The sequence below is a fragment of the Leiobunum rupestre genome, chromosome 8 (assembly GCF_980474605.1).
Source record: "Leiobunum rupestre chromosome 8, qqLeiRupe1.1.hap1, whole genome shotgun sequence".
NCBI lineage: Eukaryota > Metazoa > Arthropoda > Arachnida > Opiliones > Sclerosomatidae > Leiobunum > Leiobunum rupestre.
The window spans coordinates 47,551,977-47,569,411 of NC_143391.1; the positions used below are offsets into that span (position 1 = coordinate 47,551,977).

Sequence of the window (17,435 nt, forward strand, 5' to 3'; positions counted from 1 at the left end):
TAATACCTAGAAGTAATTGGTTAATACCAAGAAGTAATTGGTAAATATCCAGAAATAATTTGTTACGTCTCCAGAAATAATTGGTAAATACCCAGAAGTAATTGGTAAATATCCAGAAGTAATAGGTAAATATCCAGAAGTAATAGGTAAATATCCAGAAGTAATAGGTAAATATCCAGAAGTAATAGGTAAATATCCAGAAATAATTTGTTACGTCTCCAGAAATAATTTGTTACATCTTCAGAAATAATTGGCAAATACCCAGAAGTAATTGGTAAATATCCAGAAGTAATAGGTAAATATCCAAAAGTAATTGGTAAATTTCCAGAAGTAATAAGTAAATATCCAGAAATAATTGGTAAATACCCAGAAGTAATTGGTAAATATCCAAAAGTAATAGGTAAATATCCAGAATTAATTGGTAAATATCCAGAAGTAATTGGTAAATATCCAGAAATAATTTGTTATGTCTCCAAAGGTAATTGGTTAATATACAGAAGAATTTGTAACTTTCCAAAAGTAATTGAAAAACGGTTTTTAATATAAAAAAAACTATTTTGATTCAAGTTCTTTACACAAAATATGGAAAAGCTAAACTAATGTATTATACTAATATTTCATTCAGTTTCTTACAGTATCAACATTTTATTTTAAAAAATATAAAATTTTATTAACGATTTATTGGAATTTCAATTATGCGAATCCTGACTTACAAAAAGTTCGAATTTCATTTGTCTGAACCTTAAAAATATATTTGAGGTATTAAAACTTAAAATTGGTCTCAGATTTCCTAAATACGACAAAAAATTAACCTTAACTATCCACATCATATTAAGTAATTAATATCATCATCTATGAAAGAAAACTTAAGACAAGGTAAATTTGCTACAAAATTCGGATCAAAATTAACATTTTCAGTTTATATACGTTAAGGCCAACGCAAGAAGCTTTTGAACAGCATAATTTTTGTCTGCTAACAAAAGTAGATTTTTTTTCACTAGAGAATGCACTTCTCACGTTGGCGAGCACGTGGCTCTAGTTTAACTGATTTTAAAATCGATTCGGAAAATTTAAATCTGAAGAAATTACAAATTGGGGCGGAAGGCAAATATTTGGTGGGGTATGAAAGTAAAAACCCCAGTTTTGAAAAATAAATAAAATCAATTTGTTAGTATTGTCCAAACACTTCCGTTATGTTTGTTTTCGTGTACCTTGCCTTACCACGAAATATCTAAACTCGATTAAATTGCTTTCTTGAAACATTATGTATCATGTTTTTTATGGTTCCTCCTTTACAAAATTGTTTCTATAATTCAAATGAATTTAAAACATTTTTATGATTTATGAAATTTATCTCGACCTGGAAAATGGTCATCACGACTTTCAAAATGGTGTTCTCGACCTTCAAACTAATTATCTCGAAAATGTACAAAAAGCTATAAACAGGGCGACCTCAAAATGACTATCTTTTAATTTTAGACACTACTGTTCAAAGATTATTACGAGCAAATAGGTTTATATTTAGAAAAATCCTACATATCTGGTATCATCATTTGAAAAAGAAAGCGATTTCAAGTGAATGATTAATGTTACCTTGGCGAAGACCATTTCTCTGGGTATTTCTTCAGCCGGCGGCCGGCTTGATTCCATGATATCAATGTCCCTGGAAGGTTGCTGGAGGCCGGGCGTCATGCCGCCTGCGCCCTCTGCTGACACGTCGGCCAAGCGTGCTCTCACAGGGGCTTCTTTGTTGAGGCACACTTTCAATTATGGATGTTCGGGAAACGGAAGGCGACAGCGAAATATTATCCACCGGAAGTGGAAGACCACCTGTTTCGGGACGTCTTCAGAACGCGCGCTTATACTTTTACATTCTGAAATAAAACCAAATAATTCAATTTTTCTAAATTAACAGAATACATGTTCTACCTGAGAGCAAAAGTCAAGATACGTGGCTTGGAATAAAAAGTAATTAATACTAAGTTAATTATATTAGGCTAGCCTAACCCATTACTTAATTTTTTATTTATTTGTAACCTTTTCTAACTATATTTCCAATATTAGATTTCAGTGATTTTTCTACTCATAGAATTTTTCATATTGTTGATTTTAGACTGGTTTGACTTTCGTACTCAGGAAGCGAAAATGACATTTTTACAAGGCCCCAAGCTAGACCGTTTTACCCTCTGTAAAATCGAGAAAATATATTATGCTAATCCTCTAAATCCTGGCGGTGCCTCTGTAAATTCGGTCACAAAACGAACACTTTTGGGTACGAGTTAAAATTTCACTAAGGAAAATAAAACTATTTAGTTTACAATACGCCACGTAGCGGCCAACGCGAGAAGCTCATAAATTGCCAAATTTTCGTCAGCCAAGTAGACGAATAAATCGCTATCCTAGCAGACGAAAATCCAGCAGTTTAAAGAGTGACGTAAGAGTAATTTTGTTCTGGTACAACGATAGGTAATACGGATTTCTTTGGCGCCGCACCTTGAGTTAAATCGAAACGCTTGACCTTTTTTCCAGGCGCGGATGGAGAAAACAAAAAAGGAGATCGCGGTTTGATGACCTGCCTTTTACGCCGTTCCCGATCAACTGCTGGGCGGTGCCAGCCAATACACCAAAATGCAAGACAGGCGTGTCCCGAATAACATTGAGGGCGCTGCAATTTATAACTGACTCCCCCCTACTCCAGTATACGTCTATTTATAACATATTCGATGCAAGTTTTCCCATCATTATCGATAAAGCATTTGTCTGTCACTCGAACCAAAGAGCGATATACCAAAGAAAATATAAAAAACTAATAGAAACTAGATAGAATAACGGTATCGGGATACTTTGCGTTTATTAACTCTATAGAATTCTTTATCGACCGGCAGCTCCAAACCTGCTAGAGTTGCTTTTCATTATCTATATTTTATATGGGAACCTCCAGGCTCGACTTCTAAAACATAAATCTACCGATTTGAAGCAAATGCATGGTACCGTAATAAATGTCCTTACTTTATATTTTCAAAATGAATATCTAGAAAAATATTTCCGGAAATTTGTCTGTCTTTCTAGAGGCGCTCACAGTCTTTGCCTCAGAGCACCCAAACTTTGCAGAATTGATCTCAATGTTCAAAGTAAGCGAATCACGATATTCATTTGTTCACTCTCCCAACGATAGGTCCTAGAGCCCACCACTCAGGTTTTCATTTTCGTCAATAGCGAATATCAAAATAAAATAAACAAGGGGAATTGGTAACCATAGAGATAGATGTTGGTAGACGATTTTATTTTTAAGTTCGTAGCACGTAGGAGCAACAAACACAAGGAGAACGCAGCTAGCCTTTAAACACGCTAACGTGGTGTTGTGTACTAATTTCATTGGACGAGCCTTTTCGCTGAACGTTTTTCGGAAAGGGAGAAGACAATTTTCGAATTTTCCCCTTCCGGCGGCAGCAGGCGCTAAGGCGTCTAACCCAGCGGTTCCCAATTTGCTATGGAATCATAAATTATCCACCTAATTCTGGCGGAACCCCAACTCATTTGTTTTACTTATCTTAAAAGACTCTGCAAATTCTTCGAACCCCTTTGACCCTTCCGCGGAACCCTAGGGTTCCGCGGAACACCTTTTGGGAACCGCTGATCTAACCAATGAAAACTGTACGCAAGAAAATCCACAACTTTTGACGGGTTGCGTTCTCCTTGTGTGGGGTGCTGTGTTTGTTGATCCTAGGTGGCACGTGGATTTCACTCTTTTCTTTGTGCTTTTTGAAGCGTTAGTTTTTGAACAATTTGTTTTTTAGTGTATTGAACTTTATTTTGCTGAATAGTGATTTCTATAAATAATATGATTATAAAGAATAAATAATAATATCTTGCTCTTACGTCACAAGACACAGCTTTATTGGTATATTCTTCAAGTGATTTGCACGTGGGCTAGAAAAACCTATATTCATCGCAACTGCACAGGCGCGCGCTCGTAGACTTGTAAAAATAAGAGATTGTGACGTAGAAGCTACATTTAAACAAAGAAGGCCACGTTACTTTATAAAAAGAACTATTGTGTAGGCGAATTGTGCCTTGCACTTACGACCAACCTAACCTTATATATTATATATATTTTAAACGAAACATTAATCTATATTTTGATTTGATTCAATTACAACGAAACAGAAAAAATACTTCGACATACCTATGTTAATTGTTAATTTAATTAAACGTATATTTTAAAGGCAAACAAAATTATTGTTATTTTAGAAACATGAGCATTTGTTTAATATTTAAAATATGTAAATTTAAAACAACTAATCAAAATAGAAGAGCATAATTTTAGAGGATTTGAATAAGTTTTGTAAAGAAATTAGAAGATTTCAAGTATTATTTTAAAAATGATTTTTAATGAACATAGTTCTAAACCCTAAATTATTATTAATAAATAAATATTAATAATTTAATGAATTTATAAGTAAATAAAAAAATGATATTATAACAATAATAAATATTGGACGTAATCCTGTTTGGCAAATAATATCGTGACCACCATGAGAGTCTCAAAAACAATTCATCGTCGGCGTACAACCGTTACCATGGCAACGAAAATAAACCATAGCTACGCGCAAACTACGATTAGATTCGCGTGTTTTAAATTGAAACCTTAACCAGGAATCGTCGCCTCGATAATATAGATTCAATTCGATTAATAAAATTAACATTTGAATTCTTCTCTTCCTCTTTTGTGTTTTCAACTTATTTTCCCTTAAATTGGGTTGGAGTCATTTGGTGAGGTTCGAATCGATCGAATCTCGTTACAAATGATCTAAATGCAGTTGATGGTATTTAAAAAGCAAATCGACTTTAGTCAAATATTCGTCTTATACGATCGATTTAGCTTTATCAGAAAAAAATTATACGAATAAGCACCATTTTAGCTTTAACTTAAAATAACGATAGTTTATCTTGGCTGAAATGAAACAAGGTATTCTATTGTAAAGAGAGCGGATAGATCTTAAAAGATGACGTCCAAGTGTTCTGGCAGGGGCGTAGGAACGTTCTAGAAGTTGGAGGGGGCAAAGTGAAACCAAAAGGGGTCTTTAGAATGGTTTTTAATTTTTAATGGAGTGTAGCTTCTCCGAATGCACTTATACATTTTACTACTATGTAAATTGGCGGGAAAAGACTGAAATTTAAACAAAGCTGAGGTTCTATAAGTTTTTTATGCTTTTAAAATGAGAATTTGAGCCTTTTAAAGATTTCAACTGACCAAAACGTTGGAGGGGGCAATAACATTAGTTGCCCCTCCCAGCAAAATTCTAGGGAGGGGCATTGCCCCCCTTGCCCCCCCTGGTTCCTACGCCCCTGTGTTCTGCAGAGTATTTCTTAAAAGGGTTATTGCATTAGCTTGAACTTATGAATGTAGCGACATTTCTTTAGCCCGAAACCTCCTATAAATATACGCGGTACGTATTTTTCACACGTCTAAAGGCATCACAAGGAGCGAGCCTTTACAAATAGTCGACCTTAATTATAATTATTAAACATGGGCGTTTTTTGTGATAGCTTCAGACACGCGCTGAGTACGTTCCCTCTAGAGGGATTGGAAGATGTGTCTGTTACATTTCAGGGGTGAATTAGAAGTAGCAGACTACAAACCAGATCGATCAGCGGTGTATCTTTCCTTTTGACACCGATTGTTCGTACTGCAAAGCAGGAGGAACAAGTCGGCCCAGGCCGTAATATCAGTTCCACATCAGTGTATTCGAGTGGGCTAACCCATACACCCTTAGTAGACACAGGTAGGCAAACTAATACAAAAACTGTCGAGGCTACGTGATTTCTTATCGTTTGATATATAAATTGCCATCCTAAGTTAAAGAGTGGGTGCCGCCCACCCTCAGGATACACGGGTGGGCAAACCAATTTAAAAGCTGTTGAGGCCATGTGATTTCCTATCTTTTGATATATAATTTACCATCCTATGTTAAAGAGTGGCCACCGCCCACCCTCAGGATACGCGTGGGGGGGGGAAACCAATACAAAAGCTGTTGAGGCCATGTGATTGCGTATCATTTAATATATAATTTACCATCCTATGTTAAAGAGTGGCCACCGCCCACCCTCAGGATACGCGTGGGGGGGAAACCAATACAAAAGCTGTTGAGGCCATGTGATTTCCTATCTTTTGATATATAATTTACCATCCTATGTTAAAGAGTGGCCACCGCCCACCCTCAGGATACGCGTGGGGGGGAAACCAATACAAAAGCTGTTGAGGCCATGTGATTGCGTATCATTTAATATATAATTTACCATCCTATGTTAAAGAGTGGCCACCGCCCACCCTCAGGATACGCGTGGGGGGGAAACCAATACAAAAGCTGTTGAGGCCATGTGATTGCGTATCATTTAATATATAATTTACCATCCTATGTTAAAGAGTGGCCACCGCCCACCCTCAGGATACGCGTGGGGGGGAAACCAATACAAAAGCTGTTGAGGCCATGTGATTGCGTATCATTTAATATATAATTTACCATCCTATGTTAAAGAGTGGCCACCGCCCACCCTCAGGATACGCGTGGGGGGGAAACCAATACAAAAGCTGTTGAGGCCTTGTGATTGCGTATCATTTAATATATAATTTACCATCCTATGTTAAAGAGTGGCCACCGCCCACCCTCAGGATACCCGGGTGGGCAAACCAATACAAAAGCTGTTCAGGCCATGTGATTTTATATTATCTCGGTGATTAAATTAGTATTTTCTTAGAGCAGATATTTAATATGGATTATTAACAACTGCATAAATCATATTATTGCAAGAATGTATTTAAGTACTAAGAATATGGCAAGACGGAGCCCATTGAATTTAACATGTTTGATTCTAGCAAAGCAGACTTTTGCAACATGCCCTAAGTTCGACTGCTTTGGATTTTTTGGTCTCACTCTTTCAAGTAGACGCGAGCGTAGACGATTCCAATCTTTTACTTTTATTGTTCTATGAGACCAAATTGTTTTTTAGACCACTCTCCCTTTAAGGGGTTTGGTCGGAGGGGCGGAAAGTAACGGCACTGCGTGTGCGTCAAAGAGCTCTATCGAATGAGACCAACTTGTTTTTTCGGTCACTTTCCCTTTAAGGGGGTTGTTAGGAGGGGGCGGAAATTAACGGCACTGCGTGCGCGTCAAAGAGTTCTATCGAATGAGACCAAATCTCTGGACCAACAAGTTCGCCAAGAAGGCGATAACATTATTTTGTGCCACACACAAACGACTTCGATAAGAAAGTGCCACACTTACTTATTACTTCTGACCATACACGGTTTCGATAAGAAAGTGCCACACTAACTTATTACTTCTGACCATACACGGTTTCGATAAGAAAGTGCCACACTTAGTTATTACTTCTGACCATACACGGTTTCGATAAGAAAGTGCCACACTTACTTGTAACTTTTGACCATACACGGTTTCGATAAGAAAGTGCCACACTTATTTGTTACTTCTGACCACACACGGTTTCGATAAGAAAGCGCCACACTTATTTATTACTTCTGACCATACATGGTTTCGATAAAGGGGGTCGAAATTGTGCCCCCTGTTTACCTGACAGACCTGAAACTGGCCATCGGGAAAAGTGGTGTAATGCCACACTGTAATTCAAACTTCCCGCCACGCCCTTGTCACCCTTCCTGAAATTCCACTGGGTTGGAGGCGGGGGGAGGCAAAGTTTGAGGTTAACTTGACCCTAAAACGCCGTAAATATACGTAAAATAACGCGGAAAAACGAACGAGAATTGCGAAAACTTAACTAGACAAATCCCCCCCGCGTCGCTAAAACCAAGTAGAGGTTCCGAGTACTTTGAGAAGAGTAGCGTGACTCGGTTGGTAAATTCGTCGGTTTTAGAGATAACGCGGCCAGCAGCTATCTGGGTTCGAGTCTCGGCGCCGCCAATAAACTGATTCAAATAATTTATTTTTCGCAGCTCCATCTACCGTGTCGTTGCTTTTCCACGACAAACAAACACTTAACGACAATCCATCCATAGCAATAGATTCTTTTACGGAGAATATTCGTGAATGAATCCATAGCTTGACTACATGGGGAGGGGACCCGTTAGGGGGGGAAAATTCAATAGTGGAGGCAGAGGTAGTACGGCGGTGGCGGCCGCCACATGGGAGATCGTAAAGGGGGGGGGTCGATACGCTCGTAAAAGAGTGTATATATATCTCGATGTGGAACTAAAAAGTGTCACAACAAACGTCTAAAAATACACCGATATTCTAGCTATAGTTTACGGTGTAGTGTGCTTAGTGTAAATAACGCATATTAATAAACCATATTAGGTCATTTCCACCCATATTTAGCATTTCCAAGTTCAATCAAAATGCATTTTGACAAACTATTCATAAATTAAAATTCAATCAAATAACACTAAATTGATTCTAACTTACGACGAACTTAGCATTCTTAAGCAGGGTTGGCTGATTTAAATCAACTTGATTTAAACCACGATATAAATCTAAATCAACGATTTTTAAAAAAAATCAATGATTTAAATCAATTTATATAAAGTATTTTGAAAAAGAAAAAACCCGGCCAATTGCTATAATTTAGGTTTAAATATAATCTTTCTTGTACTTCCCCCTAATGTTGCATTGGATTCTACCTGTGGCTGGGGATTATGCCGATTTTTTTTGTAAAGTACCAAAATAGGTTTTAAAAATTAAAACTTCTATATGATTATTAGCTTAAATTGAATAGAATCATTATAAAAAATTAAAACATATTTGTTTTAGCAAAAATATGCTACTAAATTATTTAAAACTATGAAATTTTAATTAAAATGAGAAAATCCAAAAATATCAATAAACATCCGATTTAAATAAAAAAATCGATTTATTTGAAATAAGGATTTGAAATTAGTATTCCCACATTTACTACACACGATTTTCAAAAAACTTTCTAAAGCAAGATTGTATATGTTTAAAATTTTAAATCGAAAAAAATCAGATTTTTATTGACTTTTTTTATTTTATTGATATTTTAACGTTTCGGACCTCTTTTTTATTAAAAAATTGGGCGGAAGGCCAACTAAAATTTAAATTAATCTAAATTAAATTTAATTAGCTTTGTTCCGATTTGACTTGGCTTAAAATCGTACTTTTGTACATTTTCATAAGTTTATTTGAAGTATAATAGGTTATTTAAATCAAAGCATTTTTTAAAAAATAGCTTGATTTAAATCACCGACTAATTTAAATCACCCACAACGGCTGACCGCAAATTTTGAAGACTTTTTACTCCTTTTACGTGGGATGAAACCATATATCGCTCCTCAACAATTGGACTTTAGCGACGCGAAAAAATCGATGTGATTATTTTTCAAGTCAAGGCGAGCGTTCGTCTAAGAAAGGCGCACTCGGGAAGTCAGTACACGGAACCCAGAAAAGCCAATAATTCGCGAACAATAAGGGTGACTCACCTCTTAAGCTCCGTTCCTTGCCTAGCTCAGTCGCGACTCCGATAAAATGGAAAATACATTTTTCCTGGTGGATTAGGACACTAGCGTTTACTAAAGCTTCATGAATTAGTCATGTTCCGATGTATTTGAATTACACCGTCTAGAAGTTTTTGTTATTAAAAGTTAAAATGCTAATAATCGTTTTATAACAAATTAAATCAATCGATTTTTGAAATTGTATTGAATTTGTTAATTTTTGAAATTGTATTGAATTTGTTCATTTTTGAAATTGTATTGAATTTGTTCATTTTTGAAATTGTATTGAATTTGTTCATTTTTCAAATTGAATTGAATTTGTTCATTTTTCAAATTGTATTGAATTTGTTCATTTTTCAAATTGAATTGAATTTGTTCATTTTTGAAATTGTATTGAATTTGTTCATTTTTGAAATTGTATTGAATTTGTTCATTTTTGAAATTGTATTGAATTTGTTCATTTTTGAAATTGTATTGAATTTGTTCATTTTTCAAATTGTATTGAATTTGTTCATTTTTCAAATTGTATTGAATTTGTTCATTTTTCAAATTGTATTGAATTTGTTAATTTTTCATTTTGTATTGAATTGGTTCATTTTTCAAATTGTTCATTTTTTAAACAATTACTGGTTCATTTCCAGTCTAATTGATGGATACTTCGTTTCTTTCAGATATATAATCTCAAATTAAATTAAATTAAATTAAATTAAATCCTAACTAAATTAAATTAAATCTTAACTAAATTAAATTAAATCTTAACTAAATTTAATAACTTTTTAATTTTTTTGTTTACTCAAATTAGTTTTGTATTGGAATTGTTTTCAAACCTAATTTGAACATTCTTTTTTCACAATGAGTGGTTAAAAATTCAGTTGGTTTTGAAAGACAATGACTTTAGCTGTGTTGCTGGGAAATAATATCCTATTTATTTAAAAAAAAAGATAATGTTTTAGTAGGGGGCGTCAATAAATGTACGTTTTCATACACGCTTGGATTGGAACAATTCAAACACGAAACTGTTAAGTTAATAAGAACGACCTATGGACTGTATTGCAAAGAATGTTAAAACACGAGAATAGGTAGAATAGTCCATCATGAAAAGGGACAAAAAAGCTAAACCCTCAACTAATTTGAAGAAATTAAAAAACTTTATACAGTAGGTACGAGTTATTTGTAAGTTTTTTGATTTCTTCAAATTGATTTATGTGATGTCGCAAATTAAAAGTTCTCTAGGAACGAAACACAACCCTAAGAGCGTGACGCATTTATGGGTCGCCTTTAGTTTAGCAGTAAATAAACGAGGAATGATTCTGATTCAGAGTCTGGACACGCATTTCAGAGTTTTTGTTTTGTTGCTTTTTTGATGGTATATTTTACCGCCTTTACAATCTACGTTTTCATGAAAGATATGTTTTTACTCTTTCAATGGCTGAAATCATTTAAAGTTAAGAACTTATTGTTAACATTTCGGTGGTGCCAAACAAACGCAACCGGATTTTGAGCAAACCCCTGTTGAAGTTAAATCTGTGACAAGAAAGGTGTCTTAGAAGCAATCCTAAAATAGTAAATGTCAAATTTATTATCTTGGATTTATTAACGATTTCAACTGAAAAATGTCACATGAAATTTAATAAAATCTAAATTTTGTGAATACAGATTATTATTTATCAATTTTTAATTTTACCTATATTTATTTATTAGTTTATAACCGTGTCAAATTTATGTTTGGTTATTATGGACGACTTCCAGTAAAAAATGTTAAGTTAAATTTAGTAAAAAGAAAACTTATAACATATAATCTTACCCAAGCAAAACTTATCACGAACAAATTCTTCCAATATTTTCCAGTTCGCGAGAATAAACGAACTGTTGGTAACTAAGATAAGACTTAATGAAATTCTACTGATTGTATAATAAAAAGTACATTTTATTATACAATCAGTAGAATTTAATTGAGTCTTATCTTATTCTATGTATAAGTGCCATTACTAATCTACTACTATGTTGATAATTAATTTTGCACGAATTGATATTAATTTCGCGATATGCTAAACACGTTTGTGCCAGCTAAAAATATTATAACCAATTGAGTCCACTTATATAAATCGTTTTTTAAAAATCCCGAAACAAGGTTTAAAGTTATGGCTAATGATTTAAAAGCTAGTTAATTTACGCGAAAAGGTAGAAAAGTCCATAATAAAAAGGGGCCAAAACGCGTTTCAAATTTATCCTCGAAGACCTATTGGTCCAAGTACAAGCAAACCTTGCCCGTAACACTTTGTCTTAGCCAAAATCGTAGGAAACGGTACAGATTAAGGAATAGTGATCAAGGTACCCTAAAGTAATAAGTGTCGTGATATAAATAGTCAAATTTGAGCAATTTATGTGTGAACCCGAAGCCATTCTAGCGGAATCGTATGCTTCGTACTTTTAAATATTCCAATTCAATATGTAGGGCCTATAAATACACTGCTCTCTATATCTCCTTTTCGCCGTTGTATTTTAATTTATTGCTCGTCACGTTCCGTCGCCATGGCTCCTGCGGGAATGAAGGCGGCCGGCCACCAGGGGCGCCCGTTACCCACAATTTATTCGAGTTCACAGAGAAAAGGTAGAAGCGACTATAGCCTCTGTTATCATGATTTCCTTAAGATACTATCCGCCTACATGGAGAGGTCCCGCGATCGTAGCGGAGTATCCCTCAACCACGTAAAGGGGCAAAGAGCGCGCGAGGGGGCGTGGCTTTCCTTTCGGACATCACGGGGCGAACAAGTGCCGCCCGCGTATTCTCCGTTGACTCGAATACATTCTAGATATTAGTAATGGGTTCGTCATAAATAATTGATTGTAACGAAAACCCGAAATGCGCCGACACGAATTTCGAAGCCACATTAGGGAAGCTGAACACATAGACCGCCACTCTACGAACTAAAGCTATTTTAGGCCTAGCGTGGTGCACTGCCTATTAGCCTAGCTGATTATTATTATTTTTATCCATATAGCGTTTATACTAAAACTATTTGGGTTAGGGTCCGCATTATTTCAATTTTCAACGTTAGTGCTACGGTTTGGGCATTTGTGGTGACATTACAGTGGCGTAGCCAGGGGTCGCGCATAGGGGGCGCATACACCCCGAAAAGTATGGTCGTACGTACAAATTTTTTTATTTTACTTTTCCCCAATGGGATGCCCCCCACGAAACCAAATCCTGGGAACTAATTCAGCGGTGCCCAAATTTTCAATTTAAAAGCTTGGCATTTTGTCAATTTTATTATTTTGAAGGTCGAGGTCGCCATTTAGTTAAGATTCGCCCATTTTTTACCTCTGCACTAATTAAAGAGTTTAAAACTGTCCCAATAAGGAAATCTTAAACAGCCAAATTTCAAATAGTCGAATAATACTCGTTTTGGAGAACATTTTATGAAAAAAAAAACATACTTCTGCCAATAACTGCTTAGCCCGTTCTATAAAATCCGAACGAAACCGCCCAAACATTTCACAAAGACTATTAGATCAAGTTTGTGAGACTAGCAACCTTCTCTATTCTTTGGATTCAAAACTTTGCCCTATTTTCTGTCAAAAATCAATCTCTACCTTTAAAGAATTGAATTTTTTGGAACAAACTAGAGCTCGATTATTAATGGTGTTTACCATTTTATCACTGACTCACTCTCCGCAATATCATGATAATATCAAAAGAGTGTTCTCGAGATACGCGAAAATGTTTTTTATTTATCGGAAATCGAAGTCTCAGAAATGAAAACGAAAATCGATAGCATTGTTGAATCCGTGGAGCGCGGAATGTACTCGGCTAAACAGAGTATGTGAAGGTAGCACCCTAATCGCCCCTTGGTTCCCGACAGAAAAACCACGCCTCCCCCCCTTCCTCGTATCATATTTTCCACTTTCTCAGGAAAGGGAAAGATACATCGGTACAATTGCACGATCTCTATCCCACCTAGGAGCAACAAACACACCATCCCCACACAAGAAGAACGCCGTTAGCCTTTAAACACGCTAAGGTTGTGTACAACTTTCATTGGACGAACCTTTACGCTGAACGTTTTACGGAAACTGGGAAGATAATTTCAAAATTTTCCCCTTCCGACGGCAGCAGGCGCTGAAGCGTCTAACCAATGAAAACTATATACAAAAAATGCACTACTTTCGACGGGCTGCGTTCTCATTGTGTGGGGTGCTGTTTTCGCTGCTCCTAGCTCCCCACGTAGGGAGTCATGAATGCAGAGGTTGTGGTTGCGGTTTGATATTCTCTCTTAACCCGAATACATTCTTGGTAGAGCGACTACATTTTTGCGGCCGAGGATTCATTTCCAGAAAATGGAAAATAAAATCCATTAGATTCTTTTATCGAATAATACGATAAGCCTATAATGCTCAATTAAAACCAATTTCAGTGAAGTGTTTAGCTCGGCAGATAGAGGCAAAGAAATTCAGACCAGACTAGAGGTAGGTGAAACGAATAAATTAACCGGCAAAATTTCGATTAACAATAAAAATTTTGGTTAACTGTTTTTTATGAACATTTTATACCAATAAACAACGATTTAACATGCAAAAATATTCGGTTTTTTCGTATATTTTTCGGATAATTTGCGGTTATGAATAAAAATAAATAATTGGATAATTTCTTATTCAAACGCCGATCTCTAAGCCAGACAAAGAATGCTTTTAGGTACCTAAGAAAGTGTAGCAATAGCATTAGCCGTTAGTACCACCCTCGCGTATTGCGTAGAGAAGGAGGTTCGTCTACTTTTCAATAACCACGAATATCCACGGGACACGTGAGGTTATTAGATTTTGCCATAGTAAAATTTTCTTCGTAGATATTTTTTAAAATACCGAGTGATGCGACATGTTTTTTTAGTTTCTATAAGGTAGATTAACGTTTTGTTAAAATATGAAATAGTTTGCGAATTATTGTGGATAATTTAATATTGAAAAGGCAGTTTGAAAGTTTACATTAAGGAACAAATGATGGTACCACGAAACGTTTTGGACGTGTCGAGTCCCGGTTGGATAAAAGTGGTCTAAGCGTAAACGCAGAGTGCCCGGAAAATTGAAAGCAGACGAACGTTCGCAACAAATTATGCGAGGATGAAATCACAGTCACTGCCTTCAATTTTACATATCATACTTGACTGCATACTTGGACCAAACATTTTCTCACGCTGTAAATTTCACGTTTTCCTTAAAACCCAAGGTTGTTCAACTTTAGGCGGTTAGATTACGGAAGGCGCCCATTGATTTGCTTTCCCTAAATCTACCCTCTTTTCTTAGAATTGCCATCTAGGTCAACTATTTATTAATATGAATACAAATTGCATAGGCATCAAAATGAATTTGTTTCCCCTGGTTAGGCGATGTTGTCAGCCTATACTGGCATTGTAGGATTCATTGTTTTTATGTACATCTTATTTGAAATGAGCCCTGAAAATTGACTTCTCTCCCCTCCAATCCCATTCTGCAATTTCAATAATTACCCCAAAAATTTACAAATTTATGGAAAGCGGAAAGGGAAATTAATTAATTAAATATTAAAACATATTTGGGTAACGATTAAAAAAATTATTTAATGTTTGAAAATAATTAAATAGTGAATAAAAATAAATAATTCATGATTAAAAATAAATAATCCATGATTAAAAATAAATAATTCATAATTAAAAATAAATAATTCATGATTAAAAATAAATAATTCATGATTAAAAATAATTAAATAGTGAATAAAAATAAACAATTTAAGATTAAAAATAATTAAATAGTGAATAAAAATAAATAATTAATGATTAGAAATAATTTTTAAATGATAAAAAATAATCAATAAATGATTAAAAATAATCAATAAATGATTAAAAATAATCAATAAATGATTAAAAATAATCAATAAATGATTAAAAATAATTAATAAATGATTGAAAATTATCAATAAATGATTAAAAATAATGAACAAATGATTAAAAATAATGAATAAATGATTAAATAATGATTAGAAATAATTGAACAATGATAAAAACTAATTAAATAATGAATAAAATAATTCAATAATGATTGAAAATTAGAAAAATAATGATTATAAATAGTTAAATAATGATTAAAAAACTGAATAATGATGAAAAATAATTGAATAATGATTAAACATAATTGAATAATGATTAAAAATGAAAAATAATTATTATAAATAATTAAATAATGATTAAAAAACTGAATAATGATTGAAAATAATTCAATAATGATTAAAAATAATTCAATTATGATAAAAATAATTCAATAATGATTAAATATAATTATTTATTTATTAAAAATACTTATTTAATGATTAAAAATAATTATTAAATTATTAAAAATAATTATTTAATTTTTAAAAATAATTATTTAATTATTAAAAATAATTATTTAATTATTAAAAATAATTATTTAATTATTAAAAATAATTATTTAATTATTAAAAATAATTATTTAATTATTAAAAATAATTATTTAATTATTAAAATTAATTATTTAGTTATTAAAAACAATTGAGTAACTTATAATAATAGTTATAATACATAAATAATTAATATTTTCAAAAATATATTACGGAAGTACACTAAAATGTACACAGAAAATTAAGATTTAATTGATTAATTAAGCATCTCGATCATATAGGAGAAATGACGACAATCAACCGTTGATCTGGAAAACTTAGATCGATTTGAAATGCCAAGAAATAAGAAATTAATTATTAATAATTTTTAAATTTATTTATTGAGATAAATAAGTCGGAACTTCGTTATTTTCATGAATGGAGCGTAAATTTTCCGTTTTTTTAATTTTTTGAACTCTTATCATATTATATAGTTCCGAAAATAGAATACTTCATCGTCCTGAGAAACAGCCGTAATAACAATCAATTGAATCAAACACGGTCGACTGAATTGAATCCCCACTGAAATTGAACAGCTGATTAGCGCATGTAGAGCAGGCAAAACGTTAGCTCAAGCGACGCGATGTTCGTCGCAGTCGTAGCCGTATTAAATATTCACCGATTCGAATGACATTTGGCACCTTACTTAAATTAACGAGGCCTCCGATTTTATGTGTAGTCAATGGCCTTCTTGTTTTTACAAATCCCTTGCTAGAGTCGAAGGAACTTAGAATTTTCTAATCGATCGCTAAGATTATATACTAATAAAGCTCTTCTGATATTTCTTTTTTTTTTCAACATGTCGTTACCTTAGTCTAAAGGTCTTAAGTCTAGCTTTAATTTAGCCGGAGTTACAACTTTTTTAAACCAAATCTATTTCCCTAGAATTCAAGAAAACTTAAACTTCAAAAGTGATTTTCTTTAAAAATGCAGTATTTAGTCCTATAAAATATTTACTTTAATTAGAATGAATCATTTTTGTAACACGTAGGTTACAACCATGGACTAATTAATTAGTCCATGTTACAACTGAGGGGCAGATCGCTACCGTGATTATTAGGTCACCCTCAAATGATTACATCGGATTTAATCATAATTGAAATGATTAAATCGGATTTTATCATAATTGAAATTATTAAATCGGATTTAATCATGATTGAAATGATTAAATCGGATTTAATCATGATTGAAATGATTAAATCGGATTTTATCATAATTGAAATGATTAAATCGGATTTTATCATAATTGAAATTATTAAATCGGATTTAATCATGATTGAAATGATTAAATCGGATTTAATCATGATTGAAATTATTAAATCGGATTTAATCATGATTGAAATTATTAAATCGGATTTTATCATGATTGAAATGATTAAATCGGATTTTATCATGATTGAAATTATTAAATCGGATTTTATCATGATTGATATTATTAAATCGGATTTTATTATAATTGATATTATTAAATCGGATTTTATTATAATTGATATTATTAAATCGGATTTTATCATGATTGAAATT

At 33.5% G+C, this 17,435-nt stretch overlaps 1 protein-coding gene across 2 annotated transcripts in view; it reads right to left on the reverse strand.

Moving 5' to 3' along the window:
* The window catches only part of LOC149933556 (regulator of G protein signaling 9-like), a 50,389-nt gene that overhangs the window by 30,766 nt on the left and 2,188 nt on the right, over nucleotides 1-17,435 (reverse strand). For both annotated transcript variants that reach the window (XM_090155700.1, XM_090155699.1), the window contains exon 2: nucleotides 1,594-1,874. In XM_090155700.1, coding sequence (XP_090011826.1) covers nucleotides 1,594-1,692 — 99 coding nt within the window. In that variant the 5' untranslated portion in view covers nucleotides 1,693-1,874. The remainder of the gene's footprint in view (nucleotides 1-1,593; nucleotides 1,875-17,435) is intronic.